General features: G+C 36.0%; 1 protein-coding gene across 4 annotated transcripts in view; it reads right to left on the bottom strand.

The window, feature by feature from the left end:
- Nucleotides 1-15,701, bottom strand: part of REV3L (REV3 like, DNA directed polymerase zeta catalytic subunit) — a 171,358-nt gene that overhangs the window by 87,943 nt on the left and 67,714 nt on the right. For all 4 annotated transcript variants that reach the window (XM_026456416.1, XM_023219060.2, XM_026456417.1 and 1 more), the window contains 3 exons: nt 9,374-9,563; nt 4,256-4,330; nt 944-1,104 (listed from right to left, as the gene is read on the bottom strand). In XM_026456416.1, the coding sequence (XP_026312201.1) occupies nt 944-1,104; nt 4,256-4,330; nt 9,374-9,563 (426 nt within the window). The remainder of the gene's footprint in view (nt 1-943; nt 1,105-4,255; nt 4,331-9,373; nt 9,564-15,701) is intronic.

The following is a 15,701-nucleotide window of genomic DNA, read 5'->3' as shown; positions in this document are numbered from 1 at the left end:
CTATAGCTGTCACTGAAAGTGATTCCACTGATGGATCTGGGCAAAATATATTGAAAACCTTCCAGAAAGGATTCACCATTCAAGATGCTCTCGCCTTCTCTCGTCTGTAACTTTTCATTCCAACAGTAAAAAATCTGGGAATCTCCTAATTTTCACCTCAGAAAATTACAAATGTAAAAGGAGAAATAAATTTGTTTTGAGAGGAAATCAACTTATTGAAATAACTATGTTATTCTGTTTTGTTCATAATATCAAAGGCTCTATAAATAAAGAACTTTAAAGCAGTACCAAATTCACCCAGAGAAAGCTCTGCTTGCAATATTTTTCAGGTCATGTCACACAAAGAAATATAATAACGCTTGCACAGCCCACTGAGATAAAATGGACAAGGATGTTCATTAGTGGAGGTGAGGGCTCAAGGGACTTAGGAATCCGTCTGGAATGCTGAGAGACCAACACCTCCACTAACTTACAGCTATTCACCTCATCAGGGAAGTGCTGGACTAAAGTAACAAGGCTCTAACAACTCCAGGGATTTCTAGAATTGTGTATCATACACTATTCCTAAAATACAAAAAGTAACATTAAGGTCTGAAGTTAAAAAAAAAAAAAAAAAACCACCACAATACATATCAATTGCTAAGCAATGTAAAAGGTTCACTTTTGCAGTGGTCTGGAACTAAACCCACAATATCTTTTAGGTAGCCTGTATACTAAAAACCATCAAACCGTCTTCTTTAAATGGATATAAGTTATAACTCAATAAGCTGTTACTAAAAAAATGTTTTTCTGAGATACTTTTTCTGACAATCTCTAATTCCACTTTGCATATATTTCTTTTCATTCTTTAGTCACTCAATATTTATTTTCTAAATATATATTATTTTATAAATCACTGACCATACAACACTTGTTTCAAACTTTGATTGAAAATTAACCTTACTTTTCCTTCTTGCTTTTCGGAACTTGACAGCAGCCAGATTTATTAAATTCATGCCATAAAGATTGTAGTCAATGAAGAGCTGTAGGAGGTAGGGAATATGCGCTTCATGAGGCTGGTAAAATTTATTCATTATGGCTCCACTTTGCAAAAGTTCACATATCCTAAATTAGAAAAAAAAAAAAGTTTTATCATAAAATTATGTTTCCTAAAATGTTAAGTATAGAAATATAGAGAACAAAATACTTATTAGCACACAAAATTTTCATCTCAATTTTACTGGAAATTTGTATTTTGTTAGAAATTAAAAGTTTCAATCAAGTTTTAAAGTAAGCAACATGATCTGAATAACAAAAACTGCATGGATGAAGAATATTTTGTCTTAAGCCAATTTGATACTATGTTTAAAAATTAAAATACCAAAAGGTTTTTAAAATAAAATTTTTCTTTTAAAAATAACAAATAATTTTGAAAAGATTAAATATTCAAAAAGGGAAAGAAATCATTACTTATAATCCCACCACTCAGCGGTATTGCCATTTTGATATTTTTCTTTCCTGAGTTTTTTTTTCCTTCACGATGACGAATACAAACAACAGACAATTATACACAGCATAGTTAAGTACTACGTGGGGAAATATATTAAACATCTAGAAAAGATACTAATCAGATAGAGGTGTAGAGGATGTTTCCGCAAAACCTTAGAGAAAGTCTCTAAGCAAGAGACTAAAAAAGAGGCACTTTTTTCTCTGAAGAGAGGGAAGAGTATTCATGTAAATAAAACTGCACATGTAAAGGGTCACGAGAAAACATGGCTTATTCAGGAATTGAAACCACTGAGTAAGACTGTGACCTAGTGTCAGAGGCGGGGATACAGAAGTAATGAGAAGAGTGAGCATGCAGAGCCTGTTAAGACATTTGAAGAGGTAGTGAAATTTGTCTGAGAGGTGAATAGCAGAAAAGTGACATCACCAGACTAGCTATAGAACACAGAAGACTACAGGTAAGGAGTAAATAGGCTGTTGTGGAAAAACTAAGGATGGTGGCTACAACAAGGATCATAAAAATGTATTGATTCAGGAAACACATAAGAGGTGAAATGATCAGGCCTTGATGACTAACTAGATGTGAAGGGTGAGACAGAAAAGGGGCTGAGGGTGATGCCTAGATTTCCGGCTTAAGCAGCTGGTTAGTGGTGTTGCAATTATTTGAAAGGGGAAGAATTGTAAGAAAAATTGTTTTGTTTGGGATTTTTTGGAAGGGGAATAAGGATAAACTCAAGTTAGACACAAGGGCATTTAGGTATAGTGGGGATCCAATAATAATATTGGAAAAGAATCACAAAGAAAATAATAATCATTTTATTAACATAGCAGAGGTAACTAACATATTTCTGATCACTATATATTGGATACTGTGCTAAAGTACTTTATTACAAGTAACGTTTATTACAAGTCTGTGGTATGATCATCTCCATTTTACAAACAAAGAAATTATCTCAGATTTAAAAATCACACAAATAAAAGGCAGAAGAGCTCTGAGGTGGGAGGACCTCACTTGAGCCTAGGAGTTCCAGGTTACAGTGAGGTATGATGGTGCCACTACACTCTATCCTGAGCAACAGAGCAAGATCCTGTCTCTTAAAAAAACAAAGGGGCTAAAATTCAAATCAAATTTTCTCTGCCTTGTGAGCCCTCACTCATAACCATTGGGCTATTCCATCTACCCTTAGAAGCTCTAGAGAGAAATTAGGCTATTCATATTCATTTGGAAGTCAAAAGCATAAAGATAAAGAAAAAGCAAAACCAAACAAACCCATGGGAGTAGATAAGTCTGTAGAGGGAAGAGAAAATATGCAGAGAAAAGATGAAAGTCTAAGGCAGAATTCTAAGAAGCAACCATAGATGTTAAAAGGGAAACCAACAAAATGGCAGAAATACGAATGATCAGACTGGTATGAGAAAAACGAGAGGTGGTATATATCACAGAAGCTGACATTTAGGATTGTTTTAAGGCATCATAAGCATCACCATGAGTTCAAAAAGTAAGGACCTAAAATTGGATTTAGCAACACAGAGGTCATTAGTGAAAGCAATTTTCAGTAAATGGTTGGGGTAGAAGCCATATTGGAGTAAATTAAAGAGTGAATGGGAAAACCGAGAACAGTGGCTCGCTCCTGTAATCCCAGCACTTCAGGAGGCTGAGGCAGGCAGATCACTTGAGGTCAGGAGTTCTAGACTAGCCTGGCCAACATGGAGAAACCCTGTCTTTACTAAAAATACAAAAAAATTAGTTGGACGTGGTGGTGGTGCCTGTAATCCTAACTACTCAGGAGGCTGAGGTAGGAGAATTGCACGAACCCGGGAAGCTGAGATTACAGTGAGCTGAGATTGTGCCACTGCCCTCCAGCCTGAGCAACAGGGCAAGATTCCGTTTCAAAAAACAAACAAACAAACAATGAATGGGAGGTAAGAAGTTGGATACACAAAGTATAGATAAATCTTTCAAGGAGAATGGCTATAAGAAAAAGGTGTTTCTATGAGTATGAACGTGTGCGTATAATTAGCAAAGTTTTATTAATATTAAAATAGAATTGGAAAGAAAGATGGGAATAGCCAATAAGATGGAAGAGATTCTTGAAAACATCAAAGACCTCCTGAAAAAACAGTACTGAGTATACCTCCGAGGCCACTTTTACCCTAGCTTGCTACTATACATAGTGAAAATCCTTGTTTTGAATCTAAAAGGATGATTAAAATCTTCCATATATGTGCCCTTCCCTGTCCTCAATAACCTGGGCTCCAAGATGATTGAGAGCATAAACTAGAGGCAGGGAGACTAACTGAGAGAAGAAAAAACCACCAAAACCAAAACCAACAAAAAACCTGGAATATAAAATTTCACCAACATCTAGTAGAGTCAACAGGTTTCTGAGATCTCAGAAGCCCTCTCGCTCTGGACTCACTCCTACACATTTCTCCTTGCTTTGAAGCTAAAGAGCAACTTTCCCTTAATGCTGAACTAAGGTCTGGCCAGAAGAGGGCTAACATCATACACAGCAGCATAATCTCTCCTTACTTACTTCTATGAACTCTCTAATCTGTAAAAGGAAAGCAGCAGTTGGGAGCCTCCACCTCTAAAATATCTTTCATAGAGTTCAAGCCACTGGTCTCTCCCTATACACATACATGTGTATTTTACGATCTCTGTCTTTAATAAGACTACAAACTATAGAGGGCTTCTTTCTAGATTTTTTTTATTATTAAAATACTTAAATGATAGTTATTCATGTTTTGGTTTCATTTATCTTTGTACCTTTTCACCACTGCAGGATTGTAAAGATAGATCTTCATAAAGTGTCTTTCCTTCTCATGATAACCATAAAAAGGCCTGAAATATAAGAAAAAGATACACAAATGATTTTCATAATTCAGAGATGAAATAATGCAATTTACTGCCCTAATTAGACTCAGCTGGCCAAATTCAGTCTTATGTTTAATATTATCCACCCCCGCAAAAAACAATTTAAAAAAACCCAAACCTTTCAGTTAAACCTAGCACAGGTTAACATACAAAATACTGAAGCTTTTTAAAAAAGTGTAAAAAATATCACTTTCTTTGCATTACTGATGATGGGAATTAAAAATTATCACTCTGAAAAAACTATGGACAAAAAGGAAGAGCAAACGATCCAACCCTGAATCTCAAACATTAAGACTTTTTAAGTGGTTTTTTGTTTTCTTTACTCCACATATAAGAAAACATATTTTTGTTTGCTTTACTCTACATATGAGAGAAACAGACCTTTCAGTCACCTTCTGGCTCTCATTTTTTTGTTAAAAACTGAAGTTCTGGCCGGGCGCAGAGGTTCATGCCTGTAATCCCAGCACTTTGGGAGGCCGAGGCAGGCAGATCACAAGGTCAGGAGATAGAGACCATCATGGCTAACACGGTGAAACCCCGTCTCTACTAAAAATATAAAAAATTAGCTGGGCGCAGTGGCGGGCGCCTGTAGTCCCAGTTACTCGGGAGGCTGAGGCAGGAGAATGGCGTGAACCCAGGAGGCAGAGCTTGCAGTGAGCCGAGATAGTGCCACTGCACTCCAGCCTGGGCGACAGAGCAAGACTCCATCTCAAAAATAAACAAACAAACAAAAAGAAAAACAAAAACTGAAGTTCTTCATCAACAAAGTCCTTTAATTAACAACACTTATACTACTTTCCTATAGCTGTTTATTATTAATTTTATAAGTTCAACAGGCAGAGACAATTTACCTATTATACGTACACACAGCATATATTTCAGTAGCTGATACGAGTAAAACTGTAACACACAACCATATCAAGAGAAGCCTGTGAAAAAACTGTGTAGACAGGAACTTAAGAGACTGAAAAAGACCATGAACTTACTTAAGCAACCTAATCATGTTATGGCTGAGTTTTTTCTCAGGGTATCAGCCGGAATGAGGAAAGGGGGAAACAAAAGACTACATAACAGGGAGAGAAATCCTCGGTGCAAGATGAAATGAGTTGAACTTTCACATCATTTCAAGAGGATCTGAAACTACACTACAATCTCTGATAGACAGAACACTATTTTCAAAGATGATGTAATTAGAAACAATACATAAACAGGTGTAAATTTGTGAATGAAATAAAAGGCTTTGTATTGGCTTAAAAGTGGTCTGTTAATACATAGTTAAATCTTCAGGTGGATAAACCCTATCACTCTTCATTTAAAAACATTGTTCCCTTATGACAGGCAGTAGATAATAGAATTTACTCTCATTAGGACACCACCTCTCTGTGATGTCTAATAGTGTAGTGGACATCAAATAAAGGACTAATTTGGTAGCAGAGTCATTATTTTGGGTATAAACAATTTTTTTAGTTGTTTTAAGCCATCTGTATTATTGCTATAAAGTAATTTCTGTTAAAAAAAAAATCCAACTATTTACCAAGGTCTAAAGGGTTCCTCATCTCATCCTTGCCTCTCACTCCAATCTCAAATCATACCATTCTTCCTTCTCCTCCAGCCACTCTTAACATTTCAGGCCCTCTAACTCGATCCCTCAAGTGGAAAGCTCTGCTCTGGACTTCCGCATGGCTTGTTTAATCTTCATTCAAAACTCTGCTTACTTTGCCTTCTTAAAAAGTCTCACCTGACCGTCCCTCCCTCTCACCCTTCACCCTTTTCTTAACTTTTTATAATACTACTTCCCGTCTAGTTTGCTGCTGTTCACCCTATTTTGTTGCCATGAAGAATGGGTTAAATAAAGACACATTACATAAATGATATCATTTTCTCTCATTAGCAAATTCAACCTTAATTACAGCCCTTTCCTGCTATGGTACGTTTCATATATAAAAAGGTAGCTCTATGGAAATATGGGTTATCTTCAGCCAGATGAATGGTTTCACCAAAAGAATTCCTTATCAGGGAGACTCTTTGGGGGAAAAAAAGTAGAATGGAGGAGTTTGAAAGTAGATGTTTTCATGTTTAAAAAAATTGTATCTCGTAATTAGAGTTAGTTTTTTATCAATAGGAAGGAAAATGAGTGTGGATAGTGAAAAATCTCACCTAATTAATTTTGATGGATTGAGAATCTCTTTATAGAAGATTCTCTAAAATCATGAGTGAGAAGAAATCCCAGAAATTAGCCCAAGGTCATGATCCTATCTCTTAACTCAGCCTCAGGATAGTGATAGTCTAAAATGAATAGAGTTAAACCTCATATAAATGGTAATTTGGTAGCTAGATGCAACTTTATGTAACTTAAAGAAGTAGGAAAAATTGAAGGAGTAAAGGAATTAGAGAAGGTAGAATGAATGAGAAAGAAAAAGGGGATCTAGGGAAGAAAATGACCAAAAAATTAGAAGAAAAAAGAAAACTGCAATGAAAAATTAGAGCGAGCAGCTCATCTTTTGCCCTATGTATCCAGATTTGTAACTCAACTTCTCTCAAAAATGTGGCAATGTCTTTAACAAATACAAAAATACAGGAAGATTAGTGACTATGCATTTCACTGGGCTGTTTGGAGACTCAACTTTGAAATGAGGATATATATAGGAAAGTTATTAGAAACTATCAAGAATAAACAAAACTAAAAGATAAAGTAGATAATTATCCCTAACATAATTATTGCTTCTGTTATAGGATGAGTGTGAACTTTCACCTCATTCATTTATCCAACCAAATAGTTATTGAGCCATCTCGTAACATGCTAGTGTACGAGCATGCAGTTTACATGCTAGTGGAAGAAACACATAAAAATTAAGTAAATAAATGAAAATTAAAATACCTGCAAATTGTATTAAGTGTTAAAGAAAACAAATAATGGGCTGAGATACAGAATAATAAAAACAACAATAATAATAATGCCCTACTTAAAAATACCTTATTTTAAGTGGGATAGTCAAAACTTTTCTGAAGAGGTCAATGATCTGAATGCTTGGGGAAGGGTAACACACTCAAGGAAAGAAAATTGTATATACAAAGAACTTAGGTGAGAAACAACTTGGATAGCAGAGTAACTGAGAGAAGATCACTGTTTCTGAATGGAATACAGAAAGCAAAGTTTCAGAGGTAGACAGGGGTGAGGTCACATAGGTTATGGCTAGAAGTTTAAATTGTATTCTATTAACAATATGAAGCCACTCAAGGATTTTTAAATGATTTTAAATTTACAGTATAAGAAGAGTACTTCTGCTGCTCTGGAATGAGATAAAAATAGAACAAAATTCAATTAAAATGACACTATCATGGTCCAGAGGAAAGCCTAGATTACGGTGGAAGAAAGCAGAGATTTAAGGTCTCCACTTGGATTTCATACAGAGATAAAACAACTCAAATGTTCCTGTATGAGCTCCAGATCTTTCCTGTCAGTTGGCTCCACCTTCTGTCTTACTAGCAGAACACACTTAAATTTTTGCAGTCAACCTTGATTCCTCTCTCACAATCCTTACCCAATCAAACAGCAAATCTAGTATATTAACTCAACCTTCAGAATAGATCCAGAAGCTGATGACTCCACATTACTTTCCTGCTACCACCCTAGTTCAAGCCACACTATTTTCTTTTTTGTTTTAATTTTAATTCCTAAGTCTTTTCTACCTTAATATCAAGCCACCATATTTTCTTACCCAGATTAATGTCCTAATTCTCTCCCTGCTCTTATTCTTGTCCCCCTAAAATCTCTTATTAATACAGTTGCTAAAGTAATCCTTTCCAGTTTAAGCCAGATCTTGCCTGCTCTAAATCACGTAATAACTTAGAGTAAAAGTCAAAGTCCTTATGTTAGCCTACTGAGCGATTACCAAATGTTTAAGCAGGCATAAGAATCATCAGAAAGGCTTATTAAAACACAAATTGCTGGGCCCCAAGAATGTAGTTTTACCAAGTTCCCAGGAGTGTTAGTCCTCCAAGAAGTAAATGCCAAATGTGAGAGAAAATGAGACGGGAGCCAGAAGAAGCTGGCATAGCCACCAGACCTAGATACCAGTCTCATCTCAAGTGGACAGAGGGATGTCTTACAGACCTGCTTTAGTATCTTTGCCATGCTCAGTCACAGGGTAAGAGTAGCCTATGGAAAGCAGGTCATGTGGAGTGAGACTGGAATTGGGCGTATAGTAGCTGGGGCCATTTACTCATTCTCTATGTATCTGGAGATCTGAGAGGTATATTCTCATGGCTGTCAAACTAGGTAAAGGTAATGATAGTAGGTGATACTAGGAAACCAAAGTATGGAAACCACACTTTGAGAATCACTGGTCCTCACAATCTCTATCCTCTCATATCTCTTACCTCATTTAGTTCAACTCTCCTTTACTCTTCCATTTCAGTCACCTGGCTTCCATGCTGTTCCTACTCCCTTACTTTGTCAGGTCTTTGTTCAGATGTTGTTACTTTGTCAATGACACATTCCCTGATTACTCTAAAATTGTCACTGGTCTACTTCCCTACCCCACACTACTGATCCTTCTTATCCTGCTTGTATAGATTCTTTCCTTACACAGTTCTAATTATCATATAGCAAATAAATTAATGTAATGTTGTATTTATTGGTTATTATCTGTTTCTCATAGTAGAATGTAACTTCCACATGGGCAGGGATCTTTGTTTTGTTCAGCAATATATCCCAAGTGCCTAGAACAGTGCTTAGCATATAAAAAGTACTTAATAAATATTTGCTGAATAAATTACATGAATTTCTATAGTTCTAGGAAGCAGAGATACGGAAAAGGAAACAACAAAAATCACTGTTGCCTCTCTACCTTCCACTGACATAAAAATTCATGTTAAAAAGTTAGAGTAAGAAATTCACTGCAGTTGCATTAGACTAGAAGTAAAAGAAATAGAGTATATCAACTGAATGTGTTTTCCTCTAAATAGCAACATAAACAGAAATTATAAAATATATTATCATATACTTACATTCCTGATACTAATGACACTTTGAACACATGCTGAGCAGTGGAAGATGGATTGCCTAAAGCCACATTAAGTGCTCTGTCGATACTGAATGCCATCTGAGAAAGATAGCTTTCTGGCTGCTGTCCATAACCATCGTATGGCACATAGAGGTAAGGAAAGATGCCATGTAGATGAAGACATGTCTTCTGACCTAAAATGTAACACATTATAAAGTTTAGTTTCCAGACACAGTTTAACAATACAAAACTCAGCATGAAACTCATTTAAATGTTATAATGGCAACACAGCTTATCTAAGGGAAGAGTTGAAAAAAATTAACCCATAGTTGCAAGTAACCGGTATTAACTACATTTTACAAGAGAACATTTGGAAACATTCTGTAAATACAAGCTTTGTATAACAGTATGATTTAAACAGTCGTTTTGATGAATTTATTTTGACTAACCCTTATAATCCAACTAGTTTTGTGTACTTCACTGAATCATCTATAAATACCACTTAGCACAGTGTTATAAAGGTTACAAAAATTCACAAAAAGTTTACTAAATAAATCAATGAATGCCTTTCTTGGCATTAATGTTTTCAAACAAGAGTCTTCCTTAAAAGAGAGGCAGCTCTGGGAGAAAGGGGGATGTAAAAGCAGTTCCAGTGTGTGGAATTTTGCTATTGCAGTGGGAAGGAGGGTAAAAATGAAATTTTGCCATGAAAAGGAAAAAAAAAAAAAGACAAAACCAAATCAAAACAAAATCTCTACAGATCAATTATCTGTAATGGATTTCGGGGTATCTAAATTTTATATTTGGTGGTATGGAACAAGGGGAGACAAAATGAGAGGGGAAAAAAGCCAACATGCACACTTCTCAGAAACCAGTGTATCAGTCAAGGTGCTGAAGGGGTGAATGGTGCTGACTTGCCAACAGACAATCCAGCACAGCCATGATAAAGAAAGTAACATGAGTGAGAACCCACAAAAGAAATGCCACGGAAACAATAATGTGTCCATGACAAGGTTAAGTAACAACAATGGCAACAAAAAGCGGATGCACCATTGCTCTCATGAATCTGGCAGGGCTGTATGGAAGTGGTTACTGTCCTCAGAGCATTGTCCCTAGTTCCCCTTGGGTATGTGCCATTTGTCTAATTCAAACAGAGAGAACAGCAGTGATGGAAGAACACATCCATTTTTCTCACCCCCTCTCACTGTACTGCTCCCACCAACACAAGCCTCAGGTTTCTTCCCCACCCCTCATCCCTCCTCACTCCGCTTCACTGGGCCTTTTCTTTTGGTAGGAACGTAAATATTTGTTTGATCACTATTTCCCATTTATGATTTAGAATGATTTATACAAAATATATAGAAAATAGTTCCACATTGTGTTGATATCTTAATGTTTACATTTCTTATAAAGAGTAACATTAGCTTCTCTTATTTTTAAGGTATACTTATGACAGAAAAATAAATCTGGAACAGTTATTACATAAAGCATAGCAAAATTGGAAAGATCAGTCACATAATGAAACAAGATTTGATTCTCCAAACTGTAATATTCTGATGTGAACTACCAACTGTCATGCTTTTGAAAAATTACAAACTGTGTTGCTGTTATACCAATTTCAGTTTCTAGTTTGGCTATTTCATTTCTAAATACAACGTGGTATTAATCCCTAAATTCTATAGTTTTTCAATTCTTCAAATAGAGAACATTCAAACTATATTGATGAATCTTAAGAAAATAGATTTAATCAGTTTACTGATGACTTACTTGACTGCTTTTTAAATATCTCAAGAATAAATGTTATAACCATTACCCTTCTGGACAAAAATCACAATTTGACTAAGAGTAACTGGTATGCTAAACTACAGGTTGAGGGAGGTGGGAAGACAGTGAAGTATTTCCTCTTAAGTTGACAAATTCAAGACCAGTGATTACAGAATTACTAGTGCAATGCCATATTTTACAAGCAATACTGTAAATTCCTAAGATATTTGTTTATAGTCAATATATCTCAATAATGGAATTTTGGTTAAATTTTATAAGAAACAATTACAAAACTGGACTGTACTAACAGTATCTTTATGGGCAGAGTGTTCACAAAGTGTCTTAAAAATAATTTTATATCCACTTTTCACATTGTCTATGAAGTAGGGGCCAGAGGAATTACCTTTTCATTTATAGGCTTCAGAATTACAACAATTTTGGGATGTACAACTTAGGAAAAAGGAAGAAATTATGTACTCAGCAGGTACGAGGGTAACTGCTTTACCTATGTATTTCTAAAACCTAGGATAATCTTGCAGTATTGATGGAGGTTAATGTTCCCAAAGTCACATAACTATTAAGCAATAGAATCCGGATCAACAAAACCTAAATACTCTTTCCATTAACCATGCTGGTTCAATGTTTTAAAAAAGTCAATGTTGGCTTCCTTAATTCCTCAGTTTTTATTTTGTATTAAAATTGCCTGTTTCCTTATCTGACTTTCCCATTTGATGGCAAACTCTCAGGGAGGTGATGAACATTATGTCCCCAGAACTCAACAACAAACACATGGCATGTGCTTAACAAATATTTATTAAACGAATTAAAGAACCCACAACAAAACAGAATAACTGCTTAAGGAGAAAGGAATGATGTGAAAGCCTTTGAATATCTGAAGAAACACATCCATGAAAAAAGAGAGACTCTGATACAGTTAATATAACTACCATCAGGGATACAGGAGGACATGGGTGTGTGGGGTTGAGAAGGGTCCCCAGCTTATTGCACTTTCCTACCCTGAATGACCTGAAGTGCCATCCAAATCTGTAGTCACTCTGTCAACAAAGACACACTTCTCTCTCCAGTCCTCCTGCAGCTAGAGATGGCTCAGTGCCTTACTCATCAACCTTCCTCAGGAACAACCTCCTGAAGAACAACCACAACACAAGAAATTCTTGGCATAGCACTAACAGCTCTAATACAGAATAAGAATGATATAAAGAGAAAAAGAAAGAAACAGGATAAAATAAGAAACTCAAAAGTTAAATAAGGAAAGAGAAATGTGTGAAAATGAACACGAGAGTCAACTGCTTTTTGGAAATAGTATGTCTTTTATTACCATAAAATTTGTAGTTCTGTAATAGCATTGCTTTATCTTGACAAGCTGCTACACACTACTTTTTTTTTTTTTTTTTTTTTTTGAGATGGAGTCTTGCTCTGTCGCCCGGGCTGGAGTGCAGTGGCCGGATTTCAGCTCACTGCAAGCTCCACCTCCCGGGTTTACGCCATTCTCCTGCCTCAGCCTCCCGAGTAGCTGGGACTACAGGCGCCAGCCACCTCGCCCGGCTAGTTTTTTGTATTTTTAGTAGAGACGGGGTTTCACCGTGTTAGCCAGGATGGTCTTGATCTCCTGACCTCGTGATCCGCCCGTCTCGGCCTCCCAAAGTGCTGGGATTACAGCGCCCGGCCGCTACACACTACTTCTATTTATTTCCCTCCACTAGCTCTACCTCACACAAATGTGTGGAGATACAGAACTGTAAAGTCCTTAGAGATAAACTAGTCTACTACAACTCTCGTTAGTAAGGATTAGGTTAAACCGTGAGAAAATGTCCCCAAATTAGTGGATTTAGCATTAAAATTAGTGGCTTTTCTCCTAAAAGAAGTCCAGAGATAGGTAGCTGGTACTAGAAACCCAGCTTTTTTCAACATCTAGTTAGTGGTCTAGTTAAGAACTTGTGACTTCAGTTCAGGCACTTTTCCACTATACTTCTAGAAGTTCCATATACAAGATGCTTTCAAGAATGTTTTTATAAAATTAGTGAAAGTTATGGTATTTTGAAACCTTCTACTAAATGATTTTGGATTCTTAAAGGATTCAGGATATTAGGTATTTCTAGGTAACATATAGATTTAAGGAAAGAAAATATCCCTACTCTCTCAACTCTATTAAGGTAAACTGATACATAAAAATTGTACATATATATGGTATACAACATGACACTTTGATATGTACACACCATGAATAAATCGAGCTAACATATCCATCACCTCACATACTTATTATTTTGTGGTAAGAATATTTAAAATCTAATCTCTTAGCGATTTTCAAGTATATAATACATTATTAATTACAGTCACCATGCAGTACAACTGATGTCCAGAACTTACTCATCATGTCTAACTGGAACTTCATACCCTTTAAGCAACAACTCCCTTTCACCTCCTCTGAAGGTTCCCTCTTATTATTATGGCAAACTGAAGTGAGACAAGTCCAACAGAAATAAGATCGTCTTTGGGAGAATAAGTCCATGTACACAGGTTTCAAAAATTTAAGAGTTTGAATTTTCCAATTTGATTGATGTTCCCTAATTCAGGAACTACAAAAGTTTTTTTAAAAAGCGCCATCAAAACTTGACACCATGGCAAAACTGTGGAGCCGGCTACTTCCCACTGTGTGTAAGTACATAACAAACTCTGTAGTGTTGGCTACTTCCCATTGTGTGTAAGTACATAACAAAAGGCAGATGCCTCTTTAACAAGAAGTATGTAGGTGCTCTGAATTTCATCTTTCACAGAACCCAGAATTATTCTAAACATTAAGTCATCGACTGGGCATGGTGGCTCACACTTGTAATCCCAGCACTTTGGGGGGCTGAGGCAGGTGGATCACGAGGTCAGGAGATCGAGACCATCCTGGCTAACACGGTGAAACCCCTCTCCACTAAAAATACAAAAAATTAGCCGGGTGTGGTGGGGGGGTGCCTGTAGTCCCAGCTACTCGGGAGGCTGAGGCAGGAGAATGGCGTGAACCCAGGAGGAGGAGGTTGCAGTGAGCTGAGATCTCGCCACTGCACTCCAGCCTGGGCGACACAGCAAGACTGTCTCAAAAAAACAAAAACAAAACAAAACATTAAGTCCTCTATATCCCAACATTTCTTATGTCATTTTTCAACATTTTATTCTGCAATTTAGGTGTCTTGATTTGGTCTCTAAACTGCCCATCTAAAATCTTGTTAGCCTATTTGTAGCAAAATTACTTGGGGTATTTGAGTAGATTCAGTTTCAATAAACACAAAGACTAAATGTAACATTCCTCTAATTTGGGGGTCTGCAAACTTTTTCTGGAAGGTGACAGTAAATATTTTAGGTTTTATGGAGCATGCTGTATCTGACACAATTACATAACTCTGCTGTTGTAGCCTGGAAGTAGCTGTAAGCAATACTTAAGTGAATGGGCATGACTGAGTTAAAATAAAACTTCATTTACAAAAATAGGCAACAAGAAGGATTTGGCCCATGGACAGTCGTTTGCCAATCTCTGCTCTAATTAATTAGACTTCTTTCTCCATCATCATCTGGAATAGAAAAGTTTTTTTTTTTAAGCTGATGGATAATTAAAATCAAAATAGTGATAGCCTAAGAGTATCTTAGGAGAATAAGAAATATTTACTGTGTAATTTGCATATCCCATCTCCCAAATCTCAAATTCAATCTAAACAAGGTTTTAAACAAACTTCAACAGAGCTGTAAAACAGAAAAACGTGGCATGTGAGCAAGAAAATTTCTGTTTATAAAAATTTTCATATTTTCTTATTCCTGGAACATCTCAAGTTTTATATCACTATCATTAACTCAATCTGTTTCCTTCCAGTCTTTCTTTGCTTCTGTCTTTCTAAATTTTACTCCATCTTTCTTATCCCATCTCCACAAAACCACAAAACAAACTAAACAAAACTCAGTCACAGAAAGTGTTAAATTACCTATTCTCATGGAAAAAAAAAAAAGTCATAAGGATGTACTCAGCCTCAGAAATTAGACTTTCAGAATTTATCCTAAGGAAAAACTTCAAAATGTACACGAAGATTCAGATACTAAGATGTGAGGCGAGTATGACTAACAATAGTGAAAAAAAATGAAGATAATCTAAATTTCCAAAAATAGGGAAATAAGTAAATTATATCTGTATAATAGCTCTGTGGCTCTGTAGCAAATGCTGCTTGCTGCCTGATTTTGTAAATAAAGTCTTATTAGAATACACCACAGCCATTTAGAATAGTCTATGGCTGCTTCTGCTATAGAGAGTTGAGTAGTAGCAACAGACACCCTACAACCCTCAAAACCTAAAATATGTGCTATCTGGTTCTTTATAGAAAAAGTTTGTTAACCTCAGCAACAGGAGATGTTTAAGTGTATTTCCTAGCATAAGAAAATGTTTATGATGTATTTATAGTCAGATGAAAATTAGTTATAAAATAACATAGTACATGAGACCAGGTGATAGCCGATTGTTTTATATATATATATTTATATATATTTATAATATAAATACATATATATTTATATAT

Source organism: Piliocolobus tephrosceles, chromosome 5, assembly GCF_002776525.5.
Source record: "Piliocolobus tephrosceles isolate RC106 chromosome 5, ASM277652v3, whole genome shotgun sequence".
Lineage (NCBI taxonomy): Eukaryota > Metazoa > Chordata > Mammalia > Primates > Cercopithecidae > Piliocolobus > Piliocolobus tephrosceles.
The sequence above is the reverse complement of the archived record's forward strand: the minus strand, read 5'-3'. Positions and strand labels throughout refer to the sequence as shown.